Source organism: Osmerus mordax, chromosome 27 (assembly GCF_038355195.1).
Source record: "Osmerus mordax isolate fOsmMor3 chromosome 27, fOsmMor3.pri, whole genome shotgun sequence".
NCBI classification, from domain to species: domain Eukaryota; kingdom Metazoa; phylum Chordata; class Actinopteri; order Osmeriformes; family Osmeridae; genus Osmerus; species Osmerus mordax.
The window spans coordinates 9,458,363-9,485,114 of NC_090076.1; the positions used below are offsets into that span (position 1 = coordinate 9,458,363).

At 51.5% G+C, this 26,752-nt stretch overlaps 3 protein-coding genes across 3 annotated transcripts; 2 read left to right on the forward strand and 1 right to left on the reverse strand.

Annotated features, from left to right (window-relative positions):
• The first annotated feature begins 1,032 nt into the window (after positions 1-1,032).
• il23r (interleukin 23 receptor) lies at positions 1,033-10,234 on the forward strand. Its single transcript, XM_067230230.1, has 17 exons — positions 1,033-1,157; positions 1,288-1,945; positions 2,170-2,311; positions 2,633-2,799; positions 3,127-3,260; positions 3,403-3,580; positions 4,002-4,084; positions 4,404-4,599; positions 4,987-5,054; positions 5,103-5,223; positions 5,604-5,702; positions 5,907-6,053; positions 7,701-7,841; positions 8,507-8,594; positions 8,817-8,907; positions 9,552-10,128; positions 10,224-10,234. The coding sequence occupies exons 2-17, from the start codon at positions 1,888-1,890 to the stop codon at positions 10,232-10,234; spliced, it is 2,301 nt and encodes a 766-aa protein (XP_067086331.1). The 5' UTR covers positions 1,033-1,157; positions 1,288-1,887.
• Positions 10,235-11,097: 863 nt separating this feature from the next.
• On the forward strand, positions 11,098-20,844 carry il12rb2 (interleukin 12 receptor, beta 2a). Its single transcript, XM_067230308.1, is given in 16 exon segments — positions 11,098-11,197; positions 11,231-12,222; positions 12,590-12,690; positions 13,724-13,963; positions 14,118-14,232; positions 14,457-14,629; positions 14,792-15,205; positions 16,774-16,838; positions 17,347-17,548; positions 17,694-17,879; positions 18,177-18,293; positions 18,404-18,556; positions 18,974-19,099; positions 19,372-19,480; positions 19,817-19,904; positions 20,010-20,844. Coding segments are annotated over 14 exon segments (2,475 nt in total). The 5' UTR covers positions 11,098-11,197; positions 11,231-12,222; positions 12,590-12,617; the 3' UTR covers positions 20,424-20,844.
• Positions 20,845-20,858: 14 nt separating this feature from the next.
• serbp1a (SERPINE1 mRNA binding protein 1a) lies at positions 20,859-26,383 on the reverse strand. The gene is given in 10 exon segments (XM_067230309.1): positions 20,859-21,829; positions 21,972-22,059; positions 22,061-22,188; positions 22,439-22,492; positions 22,937-23,114; positions 23,203-23,280; positions 23,582-23,653; positions 23,819-23,962; positions 24,598-24,784; positions 26,014-26,383. Coding segments are annotated over 10 exon segments (1,248 nt in total). The 5' UTR covers positions 26,273-26,383; the 3' UTR covers positions 20,859-21,769.
• Between the last annotated feature and the right edge of the window lie 369 nt (positions 26,384-26,752).

The window sequence follows — 26,752 nt, forward strand, 5'->3', positions numbered from 1 at the left end:
AACAGTGCAGTGGTGCGCAGCACTTCAGAGGATCCTTTATTTCAACCTGTGTAGGTTTTTTGTCAACTTTATATATATATTTTTCCCCACACTACTGAAGCTAAATATCAACACTGCTGGTGTTTTGCTAAAAGTTTGCTGATTATTAGCTCTTTGTGTTGTGGCACTGGTGGGGTTTCCCCCCTAAACGGCTCTTTGAAGAATGTGATGGAAATGGAAACTAAATCAGTCCTCTACTGCGCTGTGCTGCTTCTCACAGACTGTTCCACACGAGGTGCAGTTTGAACACGTAAGGTTTCACTCATTTATCAGGTCAGAATTACACTAAAACATGAAAGGTTTTACTCATCTATCGGGTCAGAATTACACTAAAACATCAAAGGTTTCACTCATCTATCGGGTCAGAATTACACTAAAACATCAAAGGTTTCACTCATCTACCGGGTCAGAATTACACTAAAACATGAAAGGTTTTTAATCTTTGTTTTGTGCCACTGTCAGATGCTATGCCCGGTGTCTTTCATAACAAACATCAACGCTGTTGTGTTCTCTTTTTATATATCTGCTGCAGTTCAGGTGTAGCAGAATAACCAGGATTCAGGAGAGGTAAGGAAACAGATATATTTGTATTACTAAAAATATATCTTTGACTTTTAAAATTTTAATAGTTATTCTCCATGAACTGGATGCAGGTCGACCTCTTGTGTTTGCATATCCGTCTCCATGACTCTGCTGATGAGCCAAATCCAGGATTTGGAAGGTTATGGTAGGTGATATCTGCAGAGTATGTCATCTCACAATTGAACATTTTGTTACAAAAGAGAGACAATATGAGGCCCCTGTAGCACCCTGAGTCTCTGTGGTAAAGCTGTGGTGGTTACTGAAGTGGGACACCTCATGTTTAAAACATCTGTACTTGCTGAAATGTCTCAAATCTAGGTCGCTGACACATTTTGAGTTTGGAAGATATGTCAGCGCTCAGAGTCATCTGGCTCACAGGCTGTTTAGTCAGCTTAGCTTCACAGTAACTGAATAAGATACTGATCACATTACTCACTCTCAATGAAGAGGAACATGTTATTTTTTTCTTAACAGGATATTTAAAAATATCTGATATATCTGAAGACGTTGTGAAATAAGGATGATCCTTTACTGAGGTAAGACTACAAGTTAAAATACGTTTTTTCGTACCATTTCACTACAACTTTGATGGATGTCATGTACGATAGTCAGTGCTGAATTGGCTGGGGCACCAGTATGATCTGTGAATACCTTTCCATATGTTAGCTGTGGTGTAAGAAGATTATTTAGAGGATCACTGTCTCTCTCTCGTCATGGAGAGCCAGTCGCTTCACTGGAAATGGGAGTGGGAGATGGCGATGCTAGAACTGTAGAACTGTGCTACGTCAGTTTGCGAGTTCGAAGACCGAAGCACAATCTGGATATGTTTTGTTGATGACCAGGTAAGGTCAACTCACTTGGGGTCAGATGGCTGAGCGGTTAGGGAGTCAGGCTATTAATCAGAAGTTTGCCGGTTCGATTCCCGGCCGTGCAAAATGACGTTGTGTCCTTGGGCAAGGCACTTCACCCTACTTGCCTCAGGGAGAATGTCCCTGTACTTGCTGTAAGTCGCTCTGGATAAGAGCGTCTGCTAAATGACTAAATGTAAATGTAAATGTCTCAAAAGACAGCTAACAGGAGGCTCAGACCAGAGTGCCGTTGATCCTCTGTAATCAGACATCCAGAAGAAGCAAGCATACAGAAATGTTCAATTCTAGTCAACATGCAGAAGTTGTGGTCAGTGAAGGCTGATCCTGACCTCCCTGTTGAAGAGGCAGAAAGGTTGTCTTCGGCAGGTGAAACACTTCCCGCCGTAAGGCAGGTGAGATGAGTTCCCAGAGAGCTCCCTGGTCTGTCACCTGGCTCCTGCACTTCTCTGCCTGCTGTGAGTACACAGGTTACTACATAACAAGACAAAATAATGAATAAATACAATTATATAAAGTGTGCTTGTGTATTGTGGGGATTGTGCTGGAGTTGGCGGGGGGACTGTGCTGGTTGGAGTTCTCTGCGGCGCTAAACGCCCACTGTGTTCACTGGTGTCAGGTCCGCCTGGCTCGCGGGCGTTGCCTCTGACAACTGACTTGTTGTTGTTGTCGTCTGAGTCAGGTTCTCTCCTGGTGTCTTCTGAGATGTTGCCCCTGATTACCTGTCCGGGCTCGTTAACGGTTTACCCGGATGCCAAGTTCCTCGCGGGCTCCAACCTCACGGTCTACTGCCACTACGCACACGCCAGCTGCCACCACGATAAGTTGGTGCATCTCTGTTCTAATCTCTGTTCCAGGGGCGTCCTGGTCCTTTGGGTGCACTGTCCTGTATGTACCAGACATTTCCCTGCTCCAACATCTACAACATACAGCACAGCGTACCCTGAGGACCAGGGTTGAACAACACTGCTCTACTCATTCAGCTTGATTTGTACGTCCCACTTAGACTTAAAAAATGTTTATGTCCTCCAGCACAGGACATATAGACAACACATAACTGATTTGTGGTCGTCGGGTATCTATTTCACCCATGGTCGTCATGGAACGTGTGTGTGTGGGTAACCAGGGTGGTGTTGTGTGGTCAGGTTCATCCTGGAGCTGGATGGAGTGGCCCAACAGGAGGAGTTGACGGAGAACTGCAGCAGCGCGTTGTTCCATCTGACCGGGGTCCGCGGATCCTCCCTGGTCTGCAGGCTGCAGAAGAGAAAGCATATGTTTCAGACCATCTGCGGCATGGACCTGTACCCTCAATGTGAGAACCACGATTCCCAAGATGCTTTGGGTTTCTGCAGGTTCAAAGTGGACCTGCGATACTTTGACCACATTTTTTCTTTGTTCTTCATGGTTATCTGATCGTGCGATGTTGTGTTCAGTTTGAGGTTCCTCATTGTGGTCTGGTCATGCGCACATATACTCACGCAAGTACACACAAACACACACACACACAGACACGCACACACAGACACACTCGCTCAGTGACTTATTTCCTGCCTGTGTCAGTGCGTCTTGTCCCTGGTGGTATGTGTCATCTGACCTGGTTATCGGGGAAAGCATCTCACGGCTGCACTGTCTGCTGCAGACCCAGACGCCCCAGGCATCGTGAGCGTCCTGTTTTCCAACGACTCCACATCAGCAGAGGTGCTCTGGACGTCCCCCCGCACTTCTCAGCTACAGGCCGCACACCTCAGATTCAAGAAACGCAATGGCTCCTGGGTAAGTGAGTTGTACGCTTTGAAGCCTTCCTGTAGTTCCCGGTGTGGTTTAAGAGGACCAAGTGTCCTCTTATGCAGATCAGGAGGTCGCCTGTTCAAATCCCCCTCTAACAAAAGCGTTGTTGGTTTTGGCCTCAAACCAGGTGGAGAGACATGCGACCGATCTCAGTAAACACAGCTTCCTGATACAGGGTTTGGAGCAACAGACCGAGTATGAAATGCAGGTGAAAGTGTGTAGCTACATACGTGTGACCACCTCCACCTCCAGGCCTGTGTGCAGCAGCTGGAGCTCATCGTTCAGCCAGACGAGCCCTGTAGCAGGTGAGCCCTGTAGCAGGTGAGCCCTGTAGCAAACGAGGTCTCGGCTCTGCTTTGTACCAGACCTGATTGAGATAAGAATCTCATCATGGTCACACTTTACAGTAACACTTTACATTAGCTACTCTTAACTACAGTGGTGCTAGTTTGTACTTCAACCACCATAAATATTCCCTCCTCCGACCGTCTCTGGAAGAGGGCATCCCTCACTGACCTGCCCCTCCAAAACCTTTCGTACATTTCCCCTCCCCCCCCGGCAGTGTCTCCTTGTCTTCCTTGAGGGTTTAGGTTGTTCTAGGTGCCATTCTATGGGCGTGCGTGTAGACATCCGTGACAGTGCTGGTAAGAAGGGCTGTAGAAACAGGATGTGATGCGATAAAAAGCGTGTTCCGGGGTGAGATGTGAAGTCTGCGGGTGTGTCCAGGGCCCAGCCAGGAACCAGATGCGTGGAGAGTGGTGCTGCCCCTGGAGAAGGACGGCGCTCGGACCGTGATAGTGATGTGGAAGGTAGGGAAGTGTCTGTGTCGGATGGGTGTGTGTGTGTCGGATGGGTGTGTGTGTCGGATGGGGGTGTGTGTGTGTGTGTCGGATGGGTGTGTGTGTCGGATGGGGGTGTGCGTGTAGAAGGTAGGGGTGTGTCGCCTGCCGTTGTGAAGGAGCTCCCTCTAGCGTTGTGTGGAGGTACTGCAACAACTTCTCTGTACATCAGAAACACAAGCTCCACCTGTCCTGGTGCACCCTGGAAGACAGCTCACCTCCCTCCCTCGCCCCCTCCCTCCCTCTCCCCCTCCCTCCCCCCCTCCCTCCCTCCCTCCCTCGCCCCCAGCACCCAGGACAGCGAGGCGGCCCGGTGTGGCACGAGCTGGCGTACCTGGAGCACGGAGACACACAGAGGGTTCACTGTGCTGCCAACACCACCCAGCACTCTCTCCTCCTCTCACCTGAGGTGACGGCTCTGGAAGTCACCGCCCTCACCTCCCACGGCAGGTCCCCAACTGCCACCCTCTACCTGAACCACACAGGTATGCCACCCTCTACCTGAACCACACAGGTATGCCACCCTCTATCTGAACCACACAGGTATGCCACCCTCTACCTGAACCACACAGGTACACACGCACACTCCCGGTAGCAACCAGTCTTCAACTCAACACACTGAATGCTGCTGTGTGCGGCACCTGACACGTGTTACAGACTGTAACTGATGTCTGGTCCGGTCTGATGTCTGGTCCGGTCTGATGTCTGGTCCGGTCTGATGTCTGGTCCGGTCTGATGTCTGGTCTGGTGTCTGGTCCGGTCTGATGTCTGGTCCGGTCTGATGTCTGGTCCGGTCTGATGTCTGGTCCGGTCTGGTGTCTGGTCCGGTCTGATGTCTGGTCCGGTCTGATGTCTGGTCCGGTCTCCTGTAGTTCTTCCTGCTCAGGCGCTGACACACCTGGCTGGTGCAAACGGATCTGTGGTCCTGTCCTGGACCGAGGCTGGGGCCGAGGCTGGGGCCAGGGCCGAGGCTGGGGCCAGGGCCGAGGCTGGGGCCAGGGCCGAGGCTGGGGTTGTTCTGCTGGGCTATGTGGTGGAGTGGAGGTCTGGGTCAGGAGTCCTGGGCTGGCAGAGAGTCTCCAGGGAGCAGAGGAGCACCTCCATCACTGGTACATAACACCTCCATCACTGGTACATAACACCTCCATCACTAGTACATAACACCTCCATCACAGGCACACACCTCAGACAGGTACAGCTACATCTTACTTTTCTAACAGACACTTTTATCCAAAGCAACATACAAATGGTGCATGTAGAAAGTACAGAAGATCAAAGATCAGGAGAGCAAAGTATCGAACAGTATCCAGGAGCAGTCTGTGTTTACACTGGCTGAGGGGAAGCCTCAGAGAACACCAGCGTTGTATAGAGGCAGAACGCAGTTCTCTCTCTCAACCACCAGAGGCAGCAGAGCAACATTAAGGCTCTGAAGGCTGCAGTTTGAGTTGGGAGAGGACAGGAAGTGTGATGCTGTGTGCTGTTGTTTCAGGCCTGGACGCGGGGGTGAGCTACCAGGTGTCCCTCCACGCTGAGACCAGCAGGGGGGGTTGTGAGCTGGCCTCCAGCCTGGTCTACTCCAGACAGCAGAGTAAGAACCAGGCCCAGCCAGTCAGAGACATCATGTCGTTGTAGTAGCAGACGCTCATGCTCTTTGTGTAAGTAGCGCTGCTACACCTGTCTGTGTCCCATCCTCACCTCTATGTCTGACATGTTTGTGTGTGTGTGTATCTGACGTTTGTGTGTGTATCTGACGTGTGTGTGTGTGTGTATCTGTCGTGTATGTCTGCTCCAGAGCCCCTGGCAGGGCCGAGGGCCAGGGTGGTGTCTCGCCAGGCAGGGGAGGTGGTGATCGCCTGGGAGGAGCTGGCTCTGGAGGAGCAGAGAGGCGTCATCACACACTACTCCATCTACCTCCGCGCCCTGGGAGCCCTGCACATGGGTCAGCATGCTCGTGTGTGTGTGGGGGGGTCTGTGTGTGTGTGTCTGTCCACGTGTGTGTGCGTGCACATGTATGTGTGTGTGGGGGGGTGGTGTGTGTGTGTCTCTCCTCGTGTGTGTGTGTGGGGGGGTCTGTGTGTGGGTGTCTGTCCATGTGTGTGTGCGTGCACATGTATGTGTGTGTGGGGGGGTGGTGTGTGTGTGTCTCTCCACGTGTGTGTGTGTGGGGGGTCTGTGTGTGTGTGTCTGTCCACGTGTGTGTGTGGGGGGGGTCTGTGTGTGTGTGTCTGTCCATGTGTGTGTGCGTGCACATGTATGTGTGTGTGGGGGGGTGTGTGTTTGTGTCTCTCCACGTGTGTGTGTGTGCACATGTATGTGTGTGTGTGGGGGGATGTGTTTGTGTCTCTCCACGTGTGTGTGCGTGCACATGTATGTGTGTGTGGTGTGTGTGTGTGTCTCCACGTGTGTGTGGGATGGAACAGTTGTATAAAATGCGTGTGAATACTTTTTGTTTTCTCTTCTCCTACGTAATGGGAGGAATCCACCTGCCTGCTCATCACACCCACAGACCACAGAGCAGCGATAGACGTGCTCTCCAGCCATTAAAGAAGAGAGAATAAGAGAGAGAACGAGTGAGAGACACAGAGAGACACAGAGTCCCTTCACTGTGGACTGCTTTGGCAACATTGTGTAACTTCAACATTATGCCAATAAATCATATTAGAGAGAGAGAGACAGAGAGAGAGACAGAGAGAGAGACAGACAGAGAGACAGAGAGAGAGACAGAGAGAGAGACAGAGAGAGAGACAGAGAGAGAGAGACAGAGAGAGAGAGAGAGACACACAGGGAGTGAGAGACACAGAGAGACAGAGAGAGAGAACTTCTTCAGGTGACGCATGGATCTGACTAAAACAGCAGAGTAACAAGTAGGTGGGTGGTTAGAATGAGACAGAGCTACGCGGTACAGTCAGATAATCCTGATAAGGAATCAGCAAAGGTTCAACAAGACAACTAGCCAGGTGTGTCTTCAGAGAGGTTTCATGCAAAAGTTTCTTCTGAGTTCCGTCTGTGGAGAACGACTTAGCGAAGGCAGTTTCACATCCTGCAGACTGCAGGCCTCTCGATCCCGTGTCTTGGTTAGAAACAGGTTCAGAGCAGAAATTCAACTCTTGTTCTGTAAGTTTAGCTGCGATGCTTAGTGGTTCACATTTACAAGTATTTGATGAATAAGGGACTATTTTTAACCCCCACCCCACCACCCCCATGACCTCACAGGAAGCTGGAGAGACGACACAACAAACACGATCAAGCTACAAACTGCTGCTACTCAGCATGCTTCACGCTCTCATCCAGAGAGCTCTCCTGTACTCTCTGTTCCTCTAGAACGTTCTGCTGTACTCTGTTCCACCAGCCTTCTAAATAGTTACCAACACCATATTCTACATGGTTAGAAATAGGAAGTGTTAAATGTGTGTGTGTAATGTGGTTGTGTGTCATGAAGTGTTTGTGTAAGTTGCTAAGTGTGTGTTAAATTTGTGTGTGTGTGTGTGTGTGGCATCACACTTCACACTACTTACTGTAAGTCGCTCTGGATAAGAGCGTCTGCTAAATGACGAAATGTAAATGTAATGTAAATGTGTGTGCGCAGACACCGTGCTATCCAGGGGACCCAGGCAACTCCGGCTTGTCTGTCCCGAGGTCTACGTCTCCATATCCGTCTCCGCCTCCACCTCCGCCGGGGAGGGGCCCCCGGGGCCCTTGGTGTCCTCCCAGCCCCCCGCTCCTGCAGGTTAGTGCCCTCTCTGTGGGTGTTTCTCTGTGGGTGTTTCTCTGTGGATGTTTCTCTGTGGATGTTTCTCTGTGGGTGTTTCTCTGTGGGTGTTTCTCTGTGGGTGTTTCTCTGTGGATGTTTCTCTGTGGATGTTTCTCTGTGGGTGTTTCTCTGTGGGTGTTTCTCTGTGGGTGTTTCTCTGTGGATGTTTCTCTGTGGGTGTTTCTCTGTGGGTGTTTCTCTGTGGGTGTTTCTCTGTGGATGTTTCTCTGTGGGTGTTTCTCTGTGGATGTTTCTCTGTGGGTGTTTCTCTGTGGGTGTTTCTCTGTGGATGTTTCTCTGTGGGTGTTTCTCTGTGGGTGTTTCTCTGTGGATGTTTCTCTGTGGATGTTTCTCTGTGGGTGTTTCTCTGTGGGTGTTTCTCTGTGGGTGTTTCTCTGTGGGTGTTTCTCTGTGGGTGTTTCTCTGTGGATGTTTCTCTGTGGATGTTTCTCTGTGGGTGTTTCTCTGTGGATGTTTCTCTGTGGGTGTTTCTCTGTGGATGTTTCTCTGTGGGTGTTTCTCTGTGGATGTTTCTCTGTGGGTGTTTCTCTGTGGGTGTTTCTCTGTGGGTGTTTCTCTGTGGATGTTTCTCTGTGGATGTTTCTCTGTGGGTGTTTCTGATCTCTCCCGTGGTCCTCCAGTCAGTGTGGTGATTTGGATCGTGAGCTCGGCCACCTTTCTCATGGTCCTCCTGGTGAATCTTCTCTTCTGCAGATACATCAGAATGAGGTACCCTGCCTATGTTATTAAGAGCAAACTACACCTATGTTATTAAGAGGTCCGTTTTAAATGTCAGATCAAACACACAGTACTTGGATTAGCAGAAACACCCACAGAGAAACACCCACAGAGAAACATCCACTATTTTAACTGCAGTGCAACAATGACGTCTCAATGTCACATGTGTTGAGCCTACATGCATGGAACCCAAGCAGCTGTGTTCCTCTGCAGGGTGAAACACACATGCATGACCTTCGGACCAGCCTGTCTGGTGGAATCCCCCCCCCAGCCGGACAACAGCAACGCGATCAAGCTGCTCCTGGTAAACTTCATGTTCACGGCCACGTGACTTCTCTCCCCGAAAGAACGTTCCCTTTAAGCCGTGTACTATGACAGCTCCCTCACCCAACACCTCATCAGGATAAAACGACATGCCGTGATTAACGTGGACGATACGTGTTCAGCTCCTTTTCTATATGCCTTCTATAGACTTCATTGGTTACAAAAACAGAGTTTGAACTACATCAAACTGGCTTTATGGAACCGAATCAGCTGGAAATGAGTCTGACCAACTGACACAAGCCTCGCTTATTTGGCAAACTGGCTTCATGGAACGAGCTTCTGGTTCCTTCTCATCCCCTGGTTCAATAATAACAACAACAACAACAACAGCAGGTTACAGAGAAGACAAGTCTCAGGGGAGAGAAATGAATCATTTCCACTGTGTGTAAATACACTAGTGTAAACACCACTCTATAAATAACTATACCAGTGAGCCAATAGTCTGTTTTGATGCATTCAGCTTTCACTCTGACAATCTGCACCCATTACTTGGTGTCTGTGTGTGTGCGCTAGTCCCCTAGGTGTCTGTGCGCTAGTGTCTGAAGTGTGTGTGTGTGTGTGCTAGTCCCCTAGGTGCCTGTGTGTGTGTGTGTGCTAGTCTCTGACGTGTGTCCCGCTACCCAGGAGGTGCAGCAGCAGGAGGAGGTGGAGCAGCAGGAGGAGGTGCATCAGCAGGAGGTGGAGCAGGCGTCGTGGTCCAGACACAGTGACCCTGTGCTGTGCCTCATCGAGGAGGTGTCCCAGGAGGAGAGGGAGGAGGTCTATCCCGTCATCCACATGGAGCACCCCCTCACCCGGCCCAGCCGGGACCCCGGAGGGGGGACGGAGATCCGGGGAGGACCCACAGAGGGTCTGTCTCCTCAGACAGGCTACAAACCCCAGACCTCCACCCCAGCTCCCCCACAGGAGCCCGAGGGAGAGGAGGAGGAGGAGGCGAGGGAGGAGAGGCAGGAGGAGGAGAGGATGAGTGCACAGTGTTGGGAGGGTTCTGTCAGAGACCTTGAGCTGCCTGGGGGACTGCTGGGGGCGTGGCTCTGTGACGTGGCCCTGGGGCTCTCTGCCTCTCCCGTTCAGGCTCAGACTTCCGCGGGGTGTCCCCTCTCCCCCGTCTCTCCCCAGATGACCAGCCTCTTCCCTGGGGAGGCGTGGCGGGGAGGCGGTGGGTACCAGCCGGGAGCACAGCAGGGGTCTGGAGGTCAAGGTGGGGGTCAGGGTGGAGGTCAGGGTGGGGGTCAGGGTGGGGGTCAGGGTGGGGGTCAGGGTGGAGGTCAGGGTGGAGGTGAGGGTGGAGGTCAGGGTGGAGGTGAGGGTGGAGGTCAGGGTGGAGGTCAGGGTGGGTTGGAGTCTCTAGAAGAGAACGGGAACCTCTGGTCCCAGCGGCAGGTTGAAGCCTGTGGCTACTTCCCCCAAACAGACGGTCTGATCAACACTTCCTGACCAGCGTAACCGATGGCGATGGGTCTAGCTCCGTGGAAGTCTGTCCGGAAGAAACACTGTGTGTTTTCATCTTCACATCAAGAGTTCAAATCCAAACCACTGAATGTATTTGTGGGTTTTACTGAAAGGAAGAACAGGCATGAATGAATAAGTGGGTCAGTGAGAGTGATATTGTCATGCCCCGTCTGTGCAGTGAGGCGTGTGCAAGTACGGTAAACAGAAAGTGTCTCGGGAGTCAGGTGGCTGAGTGGTTAGGGAATCGGGCTAGTAATCTGAAGGTTGCCAGTTCGATTCCCGGCCGTGCAAAATGACGTTGTGTCCTTGGGCAAGGCACTTCACCCTACTTGCCTCGGGGGGAATGTCCCTGTACTCACTGTAAGTCGCTCTGGATAAGAGCGTCTGCTAAATGACTAAATGTAAATGTCTCAGTAGAGAACCAAGATTGAGGCTCCTCTGTTCTGCTGGGAGCCAAGACAGGCATGCCTGCTGTGAGAAGCCTGGAGGACTGCTGGGCATGCCTGCTGTGAGAAGCCTTTGTTGACACTGAGAGAAGCTTCTCACTTCCTCTTTAAAACGTTAGGGGTCTGACATCTTGGTTCAGACGTCTGCTGATTTGGACAGGAGCACAAATGACTGCTGTGGGCTGTGTTTAAAACACTGTTTAGAAGGCTTTAGGTGTCATTCTAAACTGTTAAAAGGACTTGATGTGTAAAATTCATAACCAGCAAGGTGGCAGGACTGAGGGGAAGCCCCCGCTGTTTCCTCCTTACGTGGGACGTGAGTGTGTGTGTGTGTGTGTGTGTGTGGGGGGGGGAGGTTATGTGTGTGTGTGTGTGGGGGGGAGGTTATGTGTGAGTGTGTGTGAGGGGGGGGGAGGTGTGTGTGTAGCCTTTGTATGTATGTGTGTTCAGTTAAATGATTAAACTGTCGTAGCCTCAGTTTCCATGTACAGTTGGTATTACTCGAAATTCGAATTTTCTGAAACTTGTTTTAGGCCATGCCTACGCTTAGTAATCACAACAACCGAACTAACCTTGATTGGTGTTTTCATCGCACTTATTAATGGTTACAGGTAGCAGAGATGGCAAGGATACACAAATATTTCAGTCAAGTAGAAGTAAATTACTGATACCAAAAAATCTTCTGAATAAGTACAGTAATAAAATATTTGTACTTCATTACTTCCCATCTCTGCAACAGTGTAACAAGTGTAATGACAGTATAAAAACAGTAACAGTGTAATACCAACATAATAAACGTGTAATAACTGAGTAAAAACAAGTGTCAAGGCTGTATTGACATAATAACGGTGTAACAACAGTGTAACAATAGAACAGCGTAATGTGTAAAAAGTGTAACAGTGTAATAACATAATAAACGTGTAATGACAGAGTAAAAAACTGTAAAAGGTGTAATAACAATGTACAAACAGTGTAAAAACATAACAGTAGGCCCAGAACTACAGTGTAATAATGTAAAAACGGTGTAATTAGTGTAATAACATAATAACAATGTAACTGTAGAAACAGCTGATTACACTTTTTCACTCAAAGTAAAGAAATGTGGGCTCTTACATATACTTAAATAAAAAGTAACCATTACTACTACCTGTTTTAGTGTCACTGGATTTGGTCACAAATGTCATCTTGCACGTAGTGCACTCCTCCAGTCGAAACCATGCGGGTGCGAGCTGTCACCTCAGCCACACACGCGAGCTGAGCGGTGCTGGGCGGACTTCAAGAGAAACGGACAGCGATGTGGAAACGGAAGGTTTTAATGTGATATTTTTAAGCCTGTCCAATGTTATCGTGGTGACGATAAGCGAAAACTATGGCGCGATAATTGCATGAGAGCCTGAGTGAGTACCGTTTTCCGCCTTTTCCCAACTGTACAATGCTTGTCGGAAGTCGGTTAAATATTCCTGTTGAAATGTATTGCACTTTTGTTGTCTTTCTGATTCAGCACTTCTATTCGGAACGGACATTTGTCTTTTGTCTTACTGAAATATTCTTCAGAAGTTATTGTGTGTATGAATCTGTTCCTAGTAAATAAGAGTAATTCTTATTGTAAAATAGAGTGACTATTTGAGCATGTGCACCCTTGCAACTAATGTCCCAACAAAAGATAATTTTTCTTTAGGTCTGGGCCGTAGTTTTAGAGTTCTGTTTTACATTAAATCAGTTTTGTAAATGTGCGAACTGTGTGTGGTCTGTGGGGTGCTCCAGGTGTGAGAGGGTGCCCACCAGAGCTGAAATGTGTCTCCTGACCTGGGCACGGTTATTACCCGTTCTCCTGATGTTGGGGGTTCATTTTGGAGTCTGTTTAGGTAAGTTATGCATGATGCCCATTAAAACCATCACAGAAACATAGGCTTACAGCACATTCTCTTTACTATTTACATTCTGCATCGTGAATGTAAAGAATGAATGTAAAATGTATGTAGTGGATGTATAGAATGACTGTAGAAAGTATTAGGAGTTCATAATGTTCTCCTGTCATGATCATTATTAGCGAGTCAGGTGGCTGAGCGGTTAGGGAATCGGTCTAGTTATCTGAAGGTTGCCAGTTCGATTCCCGGCCCTGCCAAATGACGTTGTGTCCTTGGGCAAGGCCCTTCACCCTACTTGCCTCGGGGGGAATGTCCCTGTACTTACTGTAAGTCGCTCTGGATAAGAGCGTCTGCTAAATGCCTAAATGTGACATGTCATTATAACACCCCTTCTATTGTTGCACAGATATTTGAGGGACATTCACCATCTGAAATGGGATATATTGATCACATTCTGGAAATCACTACTTAAGTGTACTATAATGCCAGACAGTTTTATCTCTGGCATGCATCTGAGATGTGCTAAATGCCTTCAATGCTACAAATGGTATCAACTCTGTCTTACTTTCCACTTCCTGTAAAGCACTCACTTCCTGTAAAGCACTCACATACTGAATGAGTCAATTGGTCACTTAGTCAGACCCTGCCTAGGGATTAATTAGCTAATCAAATAAATGCATATGAAGGAGGGAGTCAGGTGGCTGAGCGGTGAGGGAAGCGGGCTAGTAATCCGAAGGTTGCCAGTTCGATTCCCGGTCATGCCAACTGATGTTGTGTCCTTGGGCAAGGCACTTCACCCTACTTGCCTCGGGGGAATGTCCCTGTACTTACTGTAAGTCGCTCTGGATAAGAGCGTCTGCTAAATGACTAAATGTAAATGTAAAATGTAAAGGAACTGCACAGTGAGTGTATAGAGAGCTGTCTGGGGTCGTGATTGGATAATGCAGTGAGCCTCCGGAACGTTCTGAGCCCATTTGAAAGCTCGCGCAAGCGTTGCTGGGGGTGTTGACCTGCTGGTTGCTGTGTGCAGACAGGAAGCCGTGCGTGGCGTTCTCCAGCGCCCCCACCACGCTGCCTCGGGGGTCCAGCTTCCAGGTGTTCTGCACCTTTCTTCCGGGCTGCAGACCCATGAGGATGCAGGGCCAGGCCCCGACGCAGCACAACGCCACTACCCTGGTCCTGAACGTGACGAGGATCCAGAGGGACAGCATCTACATCTGCTACTGTGGGAACATTCTGGAGCCCTGCGGCCTGGACGTGTACACCGGGTGTAAGTCTGCCCGCCTGCCCCGGCCTTCCTCGGCCTGCCTCGACCCGGCTCCACTCATCAGTTTCACTTTGTCCACAGCCATGGACGGGCAGTACATGTAGGATGCGGCAGATCTCTATAACGGTACCTGCTTCCTGCCCTGACTGTGTTACAGACCCACCAGACGTTCCTGAGGAGCTGAGCTGCTTCCAGGACGGGCCTGGAGGAGAGGTGTGGTGTTCCTGGAAGAGAGGAAGAGAAACGCATCTCCTGACCAACTGGATGCTGTGGTGAGAACAGGAAACAAGCTGCAGGTGGAGCATGTGAGAGGAATCACTCCAGCTCATTCGCAACACAGCTGTTCAGCCGTAAAACCATTGAATCATAGTAATAATTGGAAAAGGTAGAAACACAATAGGTGCCTATGCAGCTTTGCAAACACAAGATGTCAAATCAAACCGTTTGACCTATAGAATGTAAGCAACACTGACGAGGTGTTTCCGTGGTTACCCAGGGTGAGGCGTGGATCTGGCGTACCCGTGGTATTCTACCAAGGCAACGGGTCTGGTTCTGCCTGGGTCCCTGAGCCTGGCCCGGACTGCTCTGTGTACTCAGTGTGGGTCAACGCCTCCAACAAGCTGGGATCCAACCTGTCCGCAACCCTCAACTTCACCCTGAGGGACATCGGTAAGAAACCCCCCGTGGCTCAGCCCTGGTGGCCATGAGTCCCGGGCCTCTCTGATGCTCGTCCGCTGGGTGGATTGACATACAGTAAAAACACAATTGACATTTGAGCCTGAAAGTGAAAGCATGTTTGCGGTCTAACCCCCCCCCCCCGTGGTGCGGTAGTGAGACCCCGCCCCCCTGTCCTCAGCTCTGCAGACTGCTCCTCCAGAAGCTGTGTGCTGAGGCTGGAGGGCTCGCGGACAGAGATGCAGGCTCAGTACCGAACAGAAGGCCTGCGCTGGACCCCCTGCCCCCTCTCTGGAAGGGTTCCCCAGGGAAAGGGTTGTACTAGACCACAGGTAGGGTTCTAGTCCACAGGTACAGCAGGTTTCAGCCCTTGCTGCCTTTTTATTTGGGTGGCAGGTGTGACTGACCCCTATCCCCGCCCCTCTCTGCAGCCCTGCACCTCTCTGCAGCCCTACAGGTTGGATGACCTGCAGCCCTGCCAACGTTATGACTTCCGGGTCAGAATCAGGTTCAGGACTGTCTTCTGGAGTGAGTGGAGCGATCCGATCTCCAACACCACAGATGATGACGGTGGGCAAACACACACACACGACTGCACGTAGCACACACACACACACACACGACTGCACGTAGCACACACACACACGACTGCACGTAGCACACACACAACTGCACGTAGCACACACACACACACACGACTGCACGTAGCACACACACACACACACACACGACTGCACACATGCTGTTCAGGGTTCAGGAGCAAGACTGTTTCTGTGTGAGTGATGAGTGATCTAGAGTAGAGATATGTGACCTCAGTACTGCTGTTATCTGCTGCTGTGGCTCATTAACCCCACAGCCCAGATTAGCAGGATCGGTCAGATAAACACTCCACTAAACCAGACGGTCGGAGGTTCGAAATCCCCCCCTTACCCGTCTCTTTGGGTGAACACAACACAATAGCAACGGCTTACGTGGTGATACGTGTGTTGGGTCAGTTTAGCCCAGCAGCCAGCAGGAGAGACAGAAAACTAGATCAAATCACATTGTTTTGTCTAGTTCTTTTTACAAGCAATGTCACAGAGGGCTTCACATTAGCCGCACAGAGCTGTGTTCAGTAGAAATGGTGGAAGATAAGCTCTCCGATGTGTCGAGCAGTCTGAACAGGCCGAAACATCGGTGGGTCTGTGAACTCACATGGCAGCAGAACATCATGTTCTCGCCGACAGAGCGAGAACATGCGACGGCTTTTCCTGTTGTTCAGACATCAAAGCAGTCAGGTGCTGTCCTTTATGACGAATCGTTGTTTGGAAATGTCATCTAACGATACTAAGAAAAGTGATCCTATCTTCCTAACCCAGTCCTAGCCCAGCCCTAACCTAGGCCTAGCTCTAACCGTACCAGACCTAGCATGTCGTGGAGAAGGGTATGGGTTGTGTGTGAGTGTATGCGCTGTGTGAGTGGTGTGTGTGACATTGCCTACCCACCCCACCCCCCTCCCCTCCCCCATGCCACCCCCTCCCCTCCCCCATGCCTACCCCCTCCCCTCCCCCACCCCACCCCCCTCCCCTCCCCCATGCCACCCCCTCCCCTCCCCCGTGCCTACCCCCTCCCCTCCCCTGTGCCTACCCCCTCCCCTCCCCCATGCCTACCCACTCCCCCATGCCTACCCCCTCCCCTCCCCCATGCCTTCCCCCTCCCCCATGCCTACCCCCTCCCCCATGCCTACCCCCTCCCCTCCCCCATGCCTACCCCCTCCCCTCCCCCATGCCTCGTCACGCTCCAGCCTGTGTGCTGGGGAGGAAACACTCACCACCCAACTTCCTGTGTGAGCTGCTGTGTCGTGTGTCTTCTCATGTGGAAGGAAGACCCGGGGGGATTGGCTGTCCTTGTTTATGTCTTGATAATGTACTGGATTCAGTTAGCAGATGCTTTCAGCTACTGTTGAATGCTCTAACCACTGAGCTAAACCCTTCCCATGAACATAAATCAGTGGTTCAAAGCTTTAAGTCACTGAAACCTGCCTGTTTCTGCTGCTACTAACGTTGGAGTCCTGTTTTAGGGTGGTCTGAAGGATGGTGCTGAAACTATGTTCATCCCCTCATTCCTTCATCCCCTCATCCCTCTCCTCTGTTCTACAGTTCCTGTCAAAGCTGTGGATGCGTGGTACACACTGGACGACCAGTCCCTCCATATACACTGGAAGGTGAGTGTCCACACACACACACACACACACACACACACACACAGGTAGAGAGTACATGTACACAGTATGATGTGAGATTGATGCAGTTAGCATTTAACCCCTAACAGAAACCCTGTAGACAGTAGGTGTGTGTGTGTGTGCATCTGAACTGGCTTCTGCTGCAGGCAGCAGTGCGCTCGTTGAAAGGTCAGACCGTGAACACATCTGAGGTGAACCACAACCTGCGTGTGAATGTGTGTGTGTGTGTGTGTGGACAGTCACCTTCCAGTGTGGCTCAGAATGTGTGTCTGTGTGTGTGGACAGTCACCTTCCAGTGTGGCTCAGAATGTGTGGCTCAGAATGAAACACAGACTAGTTGCAGTTTCCAAGAAAGCAGAGCGCTTAGAAGAACTGCCTCATCGCTCACAACCCCGCCCCTTCTACGCCACGTTCCCCTGGGGCCACACACCCCCTCCTCTCTCTGTGCCGCGTTGCTGTGGTAACGCTTGGTCCGCTGCTCTGGTTGCAGAGGCTGAGTGACCAGGAAGCCAGTGGGAGGGTCCTGTCCTACGAGGTCATAGTTCACGACCATAAGTTTTCTACCAACCCTTCCACCAATCATCTGTCAGTCCAGAGGAACTGCTTCCTTTCTGCCTGTGAGGTGACGGTCGTTGCTGTGAACTCCAGGGGGCGTTCCCCACCTGCTTCCCTCTCCATCAGAACTGCTGCAGGTGAGCCCACACCTCCATCCTCCCAAAACAACATGGAGTAGTGGCACAGCCCCCCACACACACACACACGCCCCCCCCCCCCCCCCCCGTCTCTAGCATGCTACACAGGAAGCAGTATGGATGTTGAGCATCGCTCCTCTCCCAGCCCCGCCCCCTCAGGATGTGTCGTGGCGGGTGGTGAGCAACTCCAGCGTTGCCCTCTTCTGGCGGAGGCCTGACGGTGCAGGGGAGGTGCGGGGTTACCTGGTGGAGTGGTACCCTGCAGGAAGGAGGACCACGGATCTCAACTGGGTCAGACTGACCCCTGAACACAACCACATCACACTCACAGGTCTGTCTAACAAACTGTTTTTATTTATGATCTATGCCAGGGTCCTTCAATCCTGGCCCTCGAGGGCCGCTGTCCTGCATGTTCTAGATGTTTCACTGCTCCAACACACCTGATTCAAATGAATGGTCATTACCTGGCTTCCACAGAGCGTGATAACGACCCGTTCATTTGAATCAGGTGTGCTGGAGCAGTGAAACATCTAGAACATGCAGGACAGCGGCCCTCGAAGACCAGGATTGGAGAACCTTGATCTATGCTCTCATAGCAGTGAGTGATGTGGGTTCCCTCCTCCCGTAGACATCCGCCCGTACGAGTGCTACTCGGGAGCGGTGCTTGTGGAGTACGCGGGGTCGCCGGGCAAGGCGGGGTCGTTGGGCAGGGCGGGATTTGAAGCTGTCCACACCTGGGAGAAAGGTAAGAGGGGGGCGGAGCCAACAGTGGCCACAGCCTGTCTTGTACGGTTCCGTAACGTGAACCCTGGTTCCTCATTGCAGGTGCTCACAGCCTCTGCTTGTGTTCCTCAGTGCCGACAGCAGGCCCCAGTTTCAGAGAGCGTGTGGAGAGTGCCAAGGTGACCCTGAGTTTCCTGGGGATGCCTGACGGGCACAGTCAGGGGTGTGTCCTCCACTACAACGCCTGCGTGTCTCCATCCAGAGAGAAACAGAAGATTGTTTGCAGTATGGACTAACCCTACTCTACTGCACCCTACTTTACTGTACTGCACCCTACTGTACTGTACTGCACCCTACTGTACTGCACCCTACTTTACTGTACTGCACCCTACTCTACTGTACTGCACCCTACTGTACTGCACCCTACTCTACTGCACCCTACTTTACTGTACTGCACCCTACTGTACTGTACTGCACCCTACTGTACTGTACTGCACCCTACTCTACTGCACCCTACTTTACTGTACTGCACCCTACTGTACTGTTCTGCACCCTACTCTACTGCACCCTACTTTACTGTACTGCACCCTACTGTACTGTACTGCACCCTACTCTACTGCACCCTACTCTACTCTGCTGTCCCCTGCTCTGCTGTAGACTAGAGTCCTAGGCTAGAGTACCTGACCTGAGCATGTGTTGCAGGTGTTATCCCGGCGTGGAAGCAGCAGCACATCCTGGGCCTGCCCCCTGGACACACACTCTGGCTGACCGCCAGCACGGCCGCGGGGGAGGGGCCTCGGAGCAAGCCCATCATCAACAACAGGCAGCGTGAGGCTCCACCCAGACTCCTCCCCCATCAATCCAGACTCCTCCCCCCCTCTCTCTATCCAGACTCCTCCCCCCCCCCCCCTCTATCCAGAGTCCTCCCCCCCTCTCTCTATCCAGACTCCTCCCCCCCCCCTCTATCCAGACTCCTCCCCCCCCTCTATCCAGACTCCTCCCCTTCTACCCAGACCAGATTGAAACGCCCAGCCTAGCAGGTCAGGAAGATATGTGGTGACACGGTGATGTGACTTCCAGAGTGTGTGTGTGTCTTCCAGACGAGAACCAGAACCCGTCTCCAGGGACCATCGTGCTGCTGTTCGGTCTCATCACCGCGGTCGTCATGGTGATGATGTGTCTGTGGCACTGCTCGGCTGTTCAGCAGAGGTGAGCAGACAGACAGCCGTCATAGCGGTGCAGACAGACAGCCATCATAGCGGTGCAGACAGCTGCATGGTGTAGCGGTGCAGACAGCTGCATGGTGTAGCGGTGCAGACAGCTGCATGGTGTAGCGGTGCAGACAGCTGCATGGTGTAGCGGTGCAGACAGCTGCATGGTGTAGTCGTGCAGACAGCTGCATGGAGTAGCGGTGCAGACAGCTGCATGGAGTAGCGGTGCAGACAGCTGCATGGTGTAGCGCTGCAGACAGCTGCATGGAGTAGCGCTGCAGACAGCTGCATGGAGTAGTGGCCTGATGTTCTGCCCCCCCCTCTCCCTCCCCAGGGTGTATCTCCTCTTCAACTGCCACATGTTAGATTTCGTTCCAGATCCCGCTAACAGCAAATGGGCAAAGGAGTGTGACAAAAAGAAGGTACACACTTACACATTCTCCTAACAGACACACAGTAACCATAACACACTCCAACCCCAACACACACACCCCTAACCCAGAGGCTCTCTCCCTCCATGCCTGTAGGGGGAGCTGTTTGTGCAGGTGCCCCTGAGAGACTCCGACCTGAGCCAGGAGCCGGCCAGCGTGGAGGTTCAGCTGCCGGAGGACTGGGGAGGAGGGAGCTCTGACCCGGGCACCATCACCTCCGCCCCTCCAGGAGACAACACCTCCGAACTCCCACCCCAGACGGCCTACCACCAGACCTCCTACCTCAAGAGCTTCTCCCAGCAGTCGGACGCCTCGGACCAGACGCTGGCGTCTCAGGACACGGCCGTGGTGTACGTCTCCGGCCTCGGGAACGAGGAGGAGGAAGAAGAGGAAGAAGAGGAGGAAGAGGCGTTCTTCCCCTCCGCGCTCAGCACCTTCATGGGAATCTCGCTGGGGGGGAAACTGACCCTGGACGCCGTGAGGATCGACTGCAGCGACTTCCTGGAGTGACGAGCTCTCTCACACAGCATTCATGTAGCAGGTGCTTCTACCCAGACGTACGCGGGGGGATTCGAACCTGCAACCTCTTCGGTCTGATGACTAAAAGCTCTAAACGCTGAGCTACACCCGAAGACTCTGCTGACATTACCTCAAGACACACAGACCTCCCGGCGCGGACAACAGGCGCCCATGAAGACCACGGCAAAGAAGGACTACCATGCACAAATGAATCGACCGTCTTTATTTACCGACAGAGGTCTAGAATAGCAGGACTGGAATTCACACACCTGTAGAACCTGTGACTGCTCCATACATTGGATCAGGTATTAGTTTCAGAGTGACTATGCTGTGGTGTCCCTGTGGGAGGGGGAGGTTATTAGTCTCAGTACATGGGTGGAGTAACGAGTAAAGTCTGGTGGGGGGGGGGGGGGGGGGGGGGGGGGGGGGGGGGGGTCCAAAGAACTGGGGGGTGAAGGGTGCCATGGTTACTATTGCTGTACAGCGCCAGTTAAAGAGCTGGGTTTGGATTAGAAAGACAGGATTTGTCCGTAATCGCAGTCGCAGTCATGTGGACACGCCCCCTCTCCCCTCAAACCCTCCAGTCCTTGGAAACCCTCGTTCAGCTAACAGAACTGAAGCTGTAACAGAAGTGCAATCGCTGGATTATAGCTTTAAACCCACCTGCACCCTCACACAGATCCCTCACCAAGGGAAGAGTTTACCAGGCCTAGATTAAGAGGTATAGACCACACTTAAAAAAAGAAAACCCATATCTAAATTCCTTAACCTGAACTAAAGCAGTAACATATTCAGAAACCCCCAGGTCTTGAGCTGTGCAGCGCCTAGTTACAGCGCCTAGTTACAGCGCCTGGTTACAGCGCCTGGTTACAGCGCCTGGTTACAGCGCCTGGTTACAGCGCCTGGTTACAGCATCGGATCTCTGAGTAAGCCAGGGGGACACCACAAGCTAAAGAATACTTTTCTCATACTTATATTTGGAAATGCATATTTTCAAGCAGCAATACAAAAAAGTATTCATGAAGAAAGCATAATCTCTGAAAAAAATACTGTATGAAACATCCCTGCTACCTTGTTTAAGTATAAAACCTCAATAACTGAGAGAGCACAGAGTCCTCTGTTTTCTGTGTTTACGGTTCATTTGTTTCGTTTTTTTTGTTTCATCTTTTTAAAATCGGTAAAATTCAGTCCTCAGAGTTGAGTGTCATACAGGATGACAGTCTTCTCCATCAATTCAATTTTGCTGAAGGATCCAAAACATGCAAGCCTCGTGGAGGGGGGTCTGGGGGGCCAGGGGTCTGGGGGGCCAGGGGTCTGGGGGGCCCAGAGTGGCAGGCTCAGGCCAGGGCAGGGAAGGCCTCTGGGTCATCCACATTGGGCACAGACACACCGCTGGGCTGGAGGGGGAGAGAACACAGTCAGGTACCCATCCTGGAGAGGTGAAGATGGGCTGGAAGGTTACCAGTGAGGTGAGGTGGATGTGTTCTGGGGGTTATGGGTGTGGTGTGTCGAGGTGCTGGATGGTGTTGAACTCGTTACCTTGTCAGGTCTGGGTCCGCGGACTGGCCTGGATGCGGCCCCCACCTCACGGATGTCTCTGGGCTCTCGCTCGCGGCCCTCACCGCGCCCCTCGGCCCCCCCGCCCCCCTCGGGGGCCCCCGCGCCCACGGCTCGGTCGACCCAGGTCTCCAAAGTTGATCTCCAGCTGGGCGGTGATGTCGTTGGCCGGCTTTCGGAAGTGGTGCTCATCCTCAACCTGAAACGACACCAGGGAGTCAGGGTTAGGGATTTGGGCTAGTAATCTGAAGGTTGCCAGTTCGATTCCTGGCCGTGCAAAATTATGTTGTGTCCCTGGGCAAGGCACTTCACCCTGCTTGCCTCTGGGGAGAATGTCCCTGTACTTACTGTAAGTCGCTCTGGATAAGAGCGTCTGCTAAATGTAATGTATATGTAACACCAGGTGAGGTGGTCAGGGGATGGATGGTGTGTGTGTGTGCTTAACCTACCTTGGTGGTTTCTGGCTCCACCTCAGCCTCGATCACAGCACCTGGCTTCTTCTCCTTCAGGGGAAAGAAGAAGACATGAGATCATCAACACAGCTGCCCTTGGGCTAGACCCCCCTCACACGTCTGCTCATCTAGCAGACACTTATCCAGAGCGATGTGCCAAATACTGCATGTACGACGTCCAGCAGCAGGACCAGGGGTGCACAGTCCTAACAGTGTTTCAGTCCAGGAACGGGCTGTATTTCCCAGACGCAGTGCAACAATCACACTCTCAACTACAATGAAATATCTAGATCAGTGGATCTCAACCCTGGTCCTCAAGTACCCCCTGTCCTGCATGTTTGAGAGATTTTCCTGCTCCAACACACCTGATTCTAATGAATGGTCGTTAGCAGGCTTCTGCATAACTAGATAACGACCCATTCATTTGAATCAGGTGTGTATAAAAGACCTTGGGCCTCATCAGGGCACGAGGAACGGTGTGTTCACCAGCCTCACCTCGTCACCCTTGGACTTGTGCAGCACGTATCCCTTCTTCCATTGGCTGTCGGCGGCGCCCTCGTTGGCCTTGCGGATGTTGAACTCCACCTTGGCGCGCTCCTTGTCCTGCACGGCCTTCCACTCGTCCAGGGTCATCTCCTTGGCCTCCTCTTTCACTTCCTCCACCTCGTTCTCCCTGCGGTAGGACGGGGGGGGGGGGGGTCAGCCTAGCCCTCACCAGGGTGTGCTAGGAAGCACTAGGGTGTGCTAGGAAGTACTCTTACTTGTTCTCTGTGTCTGCTGGAGGACGCTCCTCTCCCTCTGGGGTTTCCTCCGTGACGTTCGATTGGTCCAGCTCTCCACTGCAGACACAGCAACATTCATCAGCTGTGACAAAGCCAGCTGCAGACCCTGTCTACTCCAGACACCTGGACAGGCTAGACCTCAGGCACTTGGACAGGCTAGACCTCAGGCACCTGGACAGGCTAGACCTCAGACACCTGGACAGGCTAGACCTCAGGCACCTGGACAGGCTAGACCTCAGACACCTGGACAGGCTAGACCTCAGACACCTGGACAGGCTAGACCTCAGGCACCTGGACAGGCTAGACTTCAGGCACCTGGACAGGCTAGACCTCAGGCACCTGAACAGGCTCAGCTCACCTCATTTCATCCTTGACGGTACCCCAGTTGTGAGATCCACTTCCTCCACGCTTCTCTTCACCTTTCTGGCTGCTGAAACAACATGTGCTTTAGCTTGGAGCTGGATTCTAGGACCTACACAAACTATATAATATATCATGATGGAAGAGGCCAGAGGTTTAGAGAAAGAAAGGGGTTTGTAGAGACAAAAAAGAGACTAGGGTTGGAGAGAGTTGGGGGATGTAGAGGATGACGTACGATCGGTCGCTGCCGCTGTGTCTGTCGAATTCTCTCTTCCCCCGGGAGTCGAAGCCGTCGCTGCGGCCCATGCCCCGGCCTCGCCCCACACCACGGCCTCCACGGCCCCCGCCCCGGCCTCGCAGCGGCCTCTCTCCCACGGGCCTTCCAGGGGAAGACAAGACCAGGGTTAGAGGACATGGTAGAGGACCAAGGTTAGAACACCAGATGTAGATGGCACCGTAGAACACCACGAGTTTGATTAAAAGACATCCACAATGTGTAACATGATTGCTCATCTCTACAACAGACCTTTCAACGCAGACAGGCAGGCTAACTGGTTTACATGTCCCACTTTAGGTTTTGCTTTTATAACAGAGGATCAATATCGAGGGAGTCAGTTGGCTGAGCGGTGAGGGAGTCGGGCTAGTAATCCGAAGGTTGCCAGTTCGATTCCTGGTCATGCCAACTGACGTTGTGTCCTTGGGCAAGGCACTTCACCCTACTTGCCTCGGGGGAATGTCCCTGTACTTACTGTAAGTCGCTCTGGATAAGAGCGTCTGCTAAATGACTAAATGTAAATGTAAAATGTAAATATCAGTATGAATGACTATTCCCTGGTAAGCTTAGTAGAAAGGTCCACATGTAGGTTTTGAAATTATTAAACGGATGTAAACAACCTGTCATTTTGTACAGCCAATGGGAGGGCTGTCTGGAGCCTAGATATTGTGTCTGCCTGAGATGACCTGGTACCCTCACCCTCCTCCCTCCAACCTCCTCCCTCCACCCTCAACACTCACTTCTCTACGGAGAACTCTCCTCCCTCAGGCTTGTCCTCCCCTCCGGTGGGCTTCTCAAAGCGCCGCTCGCGTGGGGGTCGTCTGTCTGGCCGTCTGTCTGTGGGGGGGCGTCCCTCCCCCTGTACCCCCTGCTGTGGGGCCCCTGCTGGGCCCTCTGGTCTACGGGGCACCCTCCTCACGCCGGGTCCTGCTATGCATCACGACAGACGACACGACACAGCTCATCAACACAGTCACACAATTCATGTATTCATTCAGCAGCTTATCCAAAAGGTGGGAGTGGGGGGGATTTGAACCTATGACTCTTGATAGGCAGTCAAAAGCTCTACATGTGAGCTATACTAGCCACATGCTGTCTCTATTAAACATATGACTGCTTTGATAGGGCTGGGTACAGCCCTATCAAGACAGTCACCACTGTTTCTATCTGATTGGATAGTGTGACCAGTCACTGGTCACAAGTCCCTCCCACGCCTAGATCAGACCAAAATAGACTCCAACATGCAGCAACTGGACACACTAACTGCACCTGTTCCATCTTCTCTTGAGAACTAATGTCGCCTTTGCCCCTGAACTGATACACTTAACTGAAACGGGTTTTACGTTTTATTAAGAATATGGTACATACTTATGGGTAACGCCCATGTTTTACTCTAAAAGGTACGCGCCTAGGGAGGAACGTACGTCAGCCAGTTATCTAGCCTAGCTGAAGGAGTGTTGACGTTTATGTTGTTACGCCCTTATCTCCAACCACGAGAGCTGTCACTACGCAAATTGAGATCATAGATTTGGTTTCACTTGTTACCACTGACCAACGAGCTAATCAAGATAACTAGATCATTTCCAACTTGCTACATAACTAGACTACCAGGTATGTATTTCCCGACAGGAACGATAGTAACAAACTAAATCGTGTGAACTACAGTAGCTAGCTAGTTTATTTAAATCGCAGTTTATCAGCTAATTAAGTTAGGCTCGTTGTGGAACCTGTAGATTTGCAACTAGCAAATCGACATCTCCATACTGACGTACAAACCAGAAGCCTGTCAAATTACTTTGTTTAGCCAAACAAACAACAGGCTGTTACGATAGCTAATTAACTGTGCGAGACTAGCGAACCAACTTGACTGGCCCCATTTTAACAAGGCCTGCGTTGGTTGGCTGCAAAACAAGTTGGCCCACATCACTCAGTTTACCAAGGCGTGTAAACCACTATCACGCCTACCATGTAACGCCCTGCACACTATGGCAAGAAGTACGACTTGTTCACACTGTATTGTAATTAATAGACCAATTGACGCACAAAAGGAATCATGTTGACCTCATGGAGGCTTTAGAATCGTAGCTAGCAAGACACTGTGTTAGCTTCGATGCAATTTGACAGTTTAAGAGGTCATATGGAATAGGCTTCCCTACCATCTTTCTTGAGAGGAGCCGGTGCCTGCGTCTCTTCCTTCTTAATATCAGCAAGAGGATTCTTTCTTTCTTTTTGTGTCTCCTTTTTCTGTTGCTTGGCAGCTTGTGCAGCTGTCTTGGCGGCACCAGGAACAGGAGCCTCCTTCTTCTTGTTAGCGGCCTCCTTCAACTGCTCGAAAGGATCCGACTCGTCGTCAAATAACTGGTCGAACCGATTGGTTATGGCGCAGCCAAAACCTTCTTGCATTTGTCCGGGCATGATGGCGCCCCTTCAGCAGGATTTTCCTCCGATTCTACGAGGCTTGGTGCGAACACTTCGCTAGATGATGCCACAAGATGGCTCGGAAAAGGACCGTCTTCTCTTCCGGCGTAAGTGACATCCGGTGCCTCGGTGATGGCGCCGGATGGGGCGTGTAGTTCTCAAACCAAAGAGTCTGTGAGGAAAGCGTTACAAAGCAGGCCCTTAAAAACTACGCTACCCACAACGACTTTCGATAAAGGAGTCAGACCCTTGTTTTGTTTTGTACCCAGTTGAAGTTGTGAAGCTCATTGTTATGCGTGAGAAAAAGTGCGTGTCAGTGTTTAATCTGTAGAATATTCAGATGAATAAACATTTAAAAACACAGTGAAATGTTATTACAGTGTCACATTCTTAGTATACATTTTACGAGAATATGCTAAAGAGACAGGAACATTGGGGTACAGATTTGAGGGTAGATTCACAGTCTGAAGTGATCTG

Bases quoted from the DNA above. Each gene is read 5' to 3' on its own strand.
- il23r (XM_067230230.1), top strand. From the start codon at position 1,888: ATGAGTTCCCAGAGAGCTCCCTGGTCTGTCACCTGGCTCCTGCACTTC. The intron at 3,261-3,402 runs GTAAGTGAGTTG...GCCTCAAACCAG, and splicing joins AGAAACGCAATGGCTCCTGG to GTGGAGAGACATGCGACCGA. The intron at 4,085-4,403 runs GTAGGGAAGTGT...CCTCGCCCCCAG, and splicing joins CCGTGATAGTGATGTGGAAG to CACCCAGGACAGCGAGGCGG.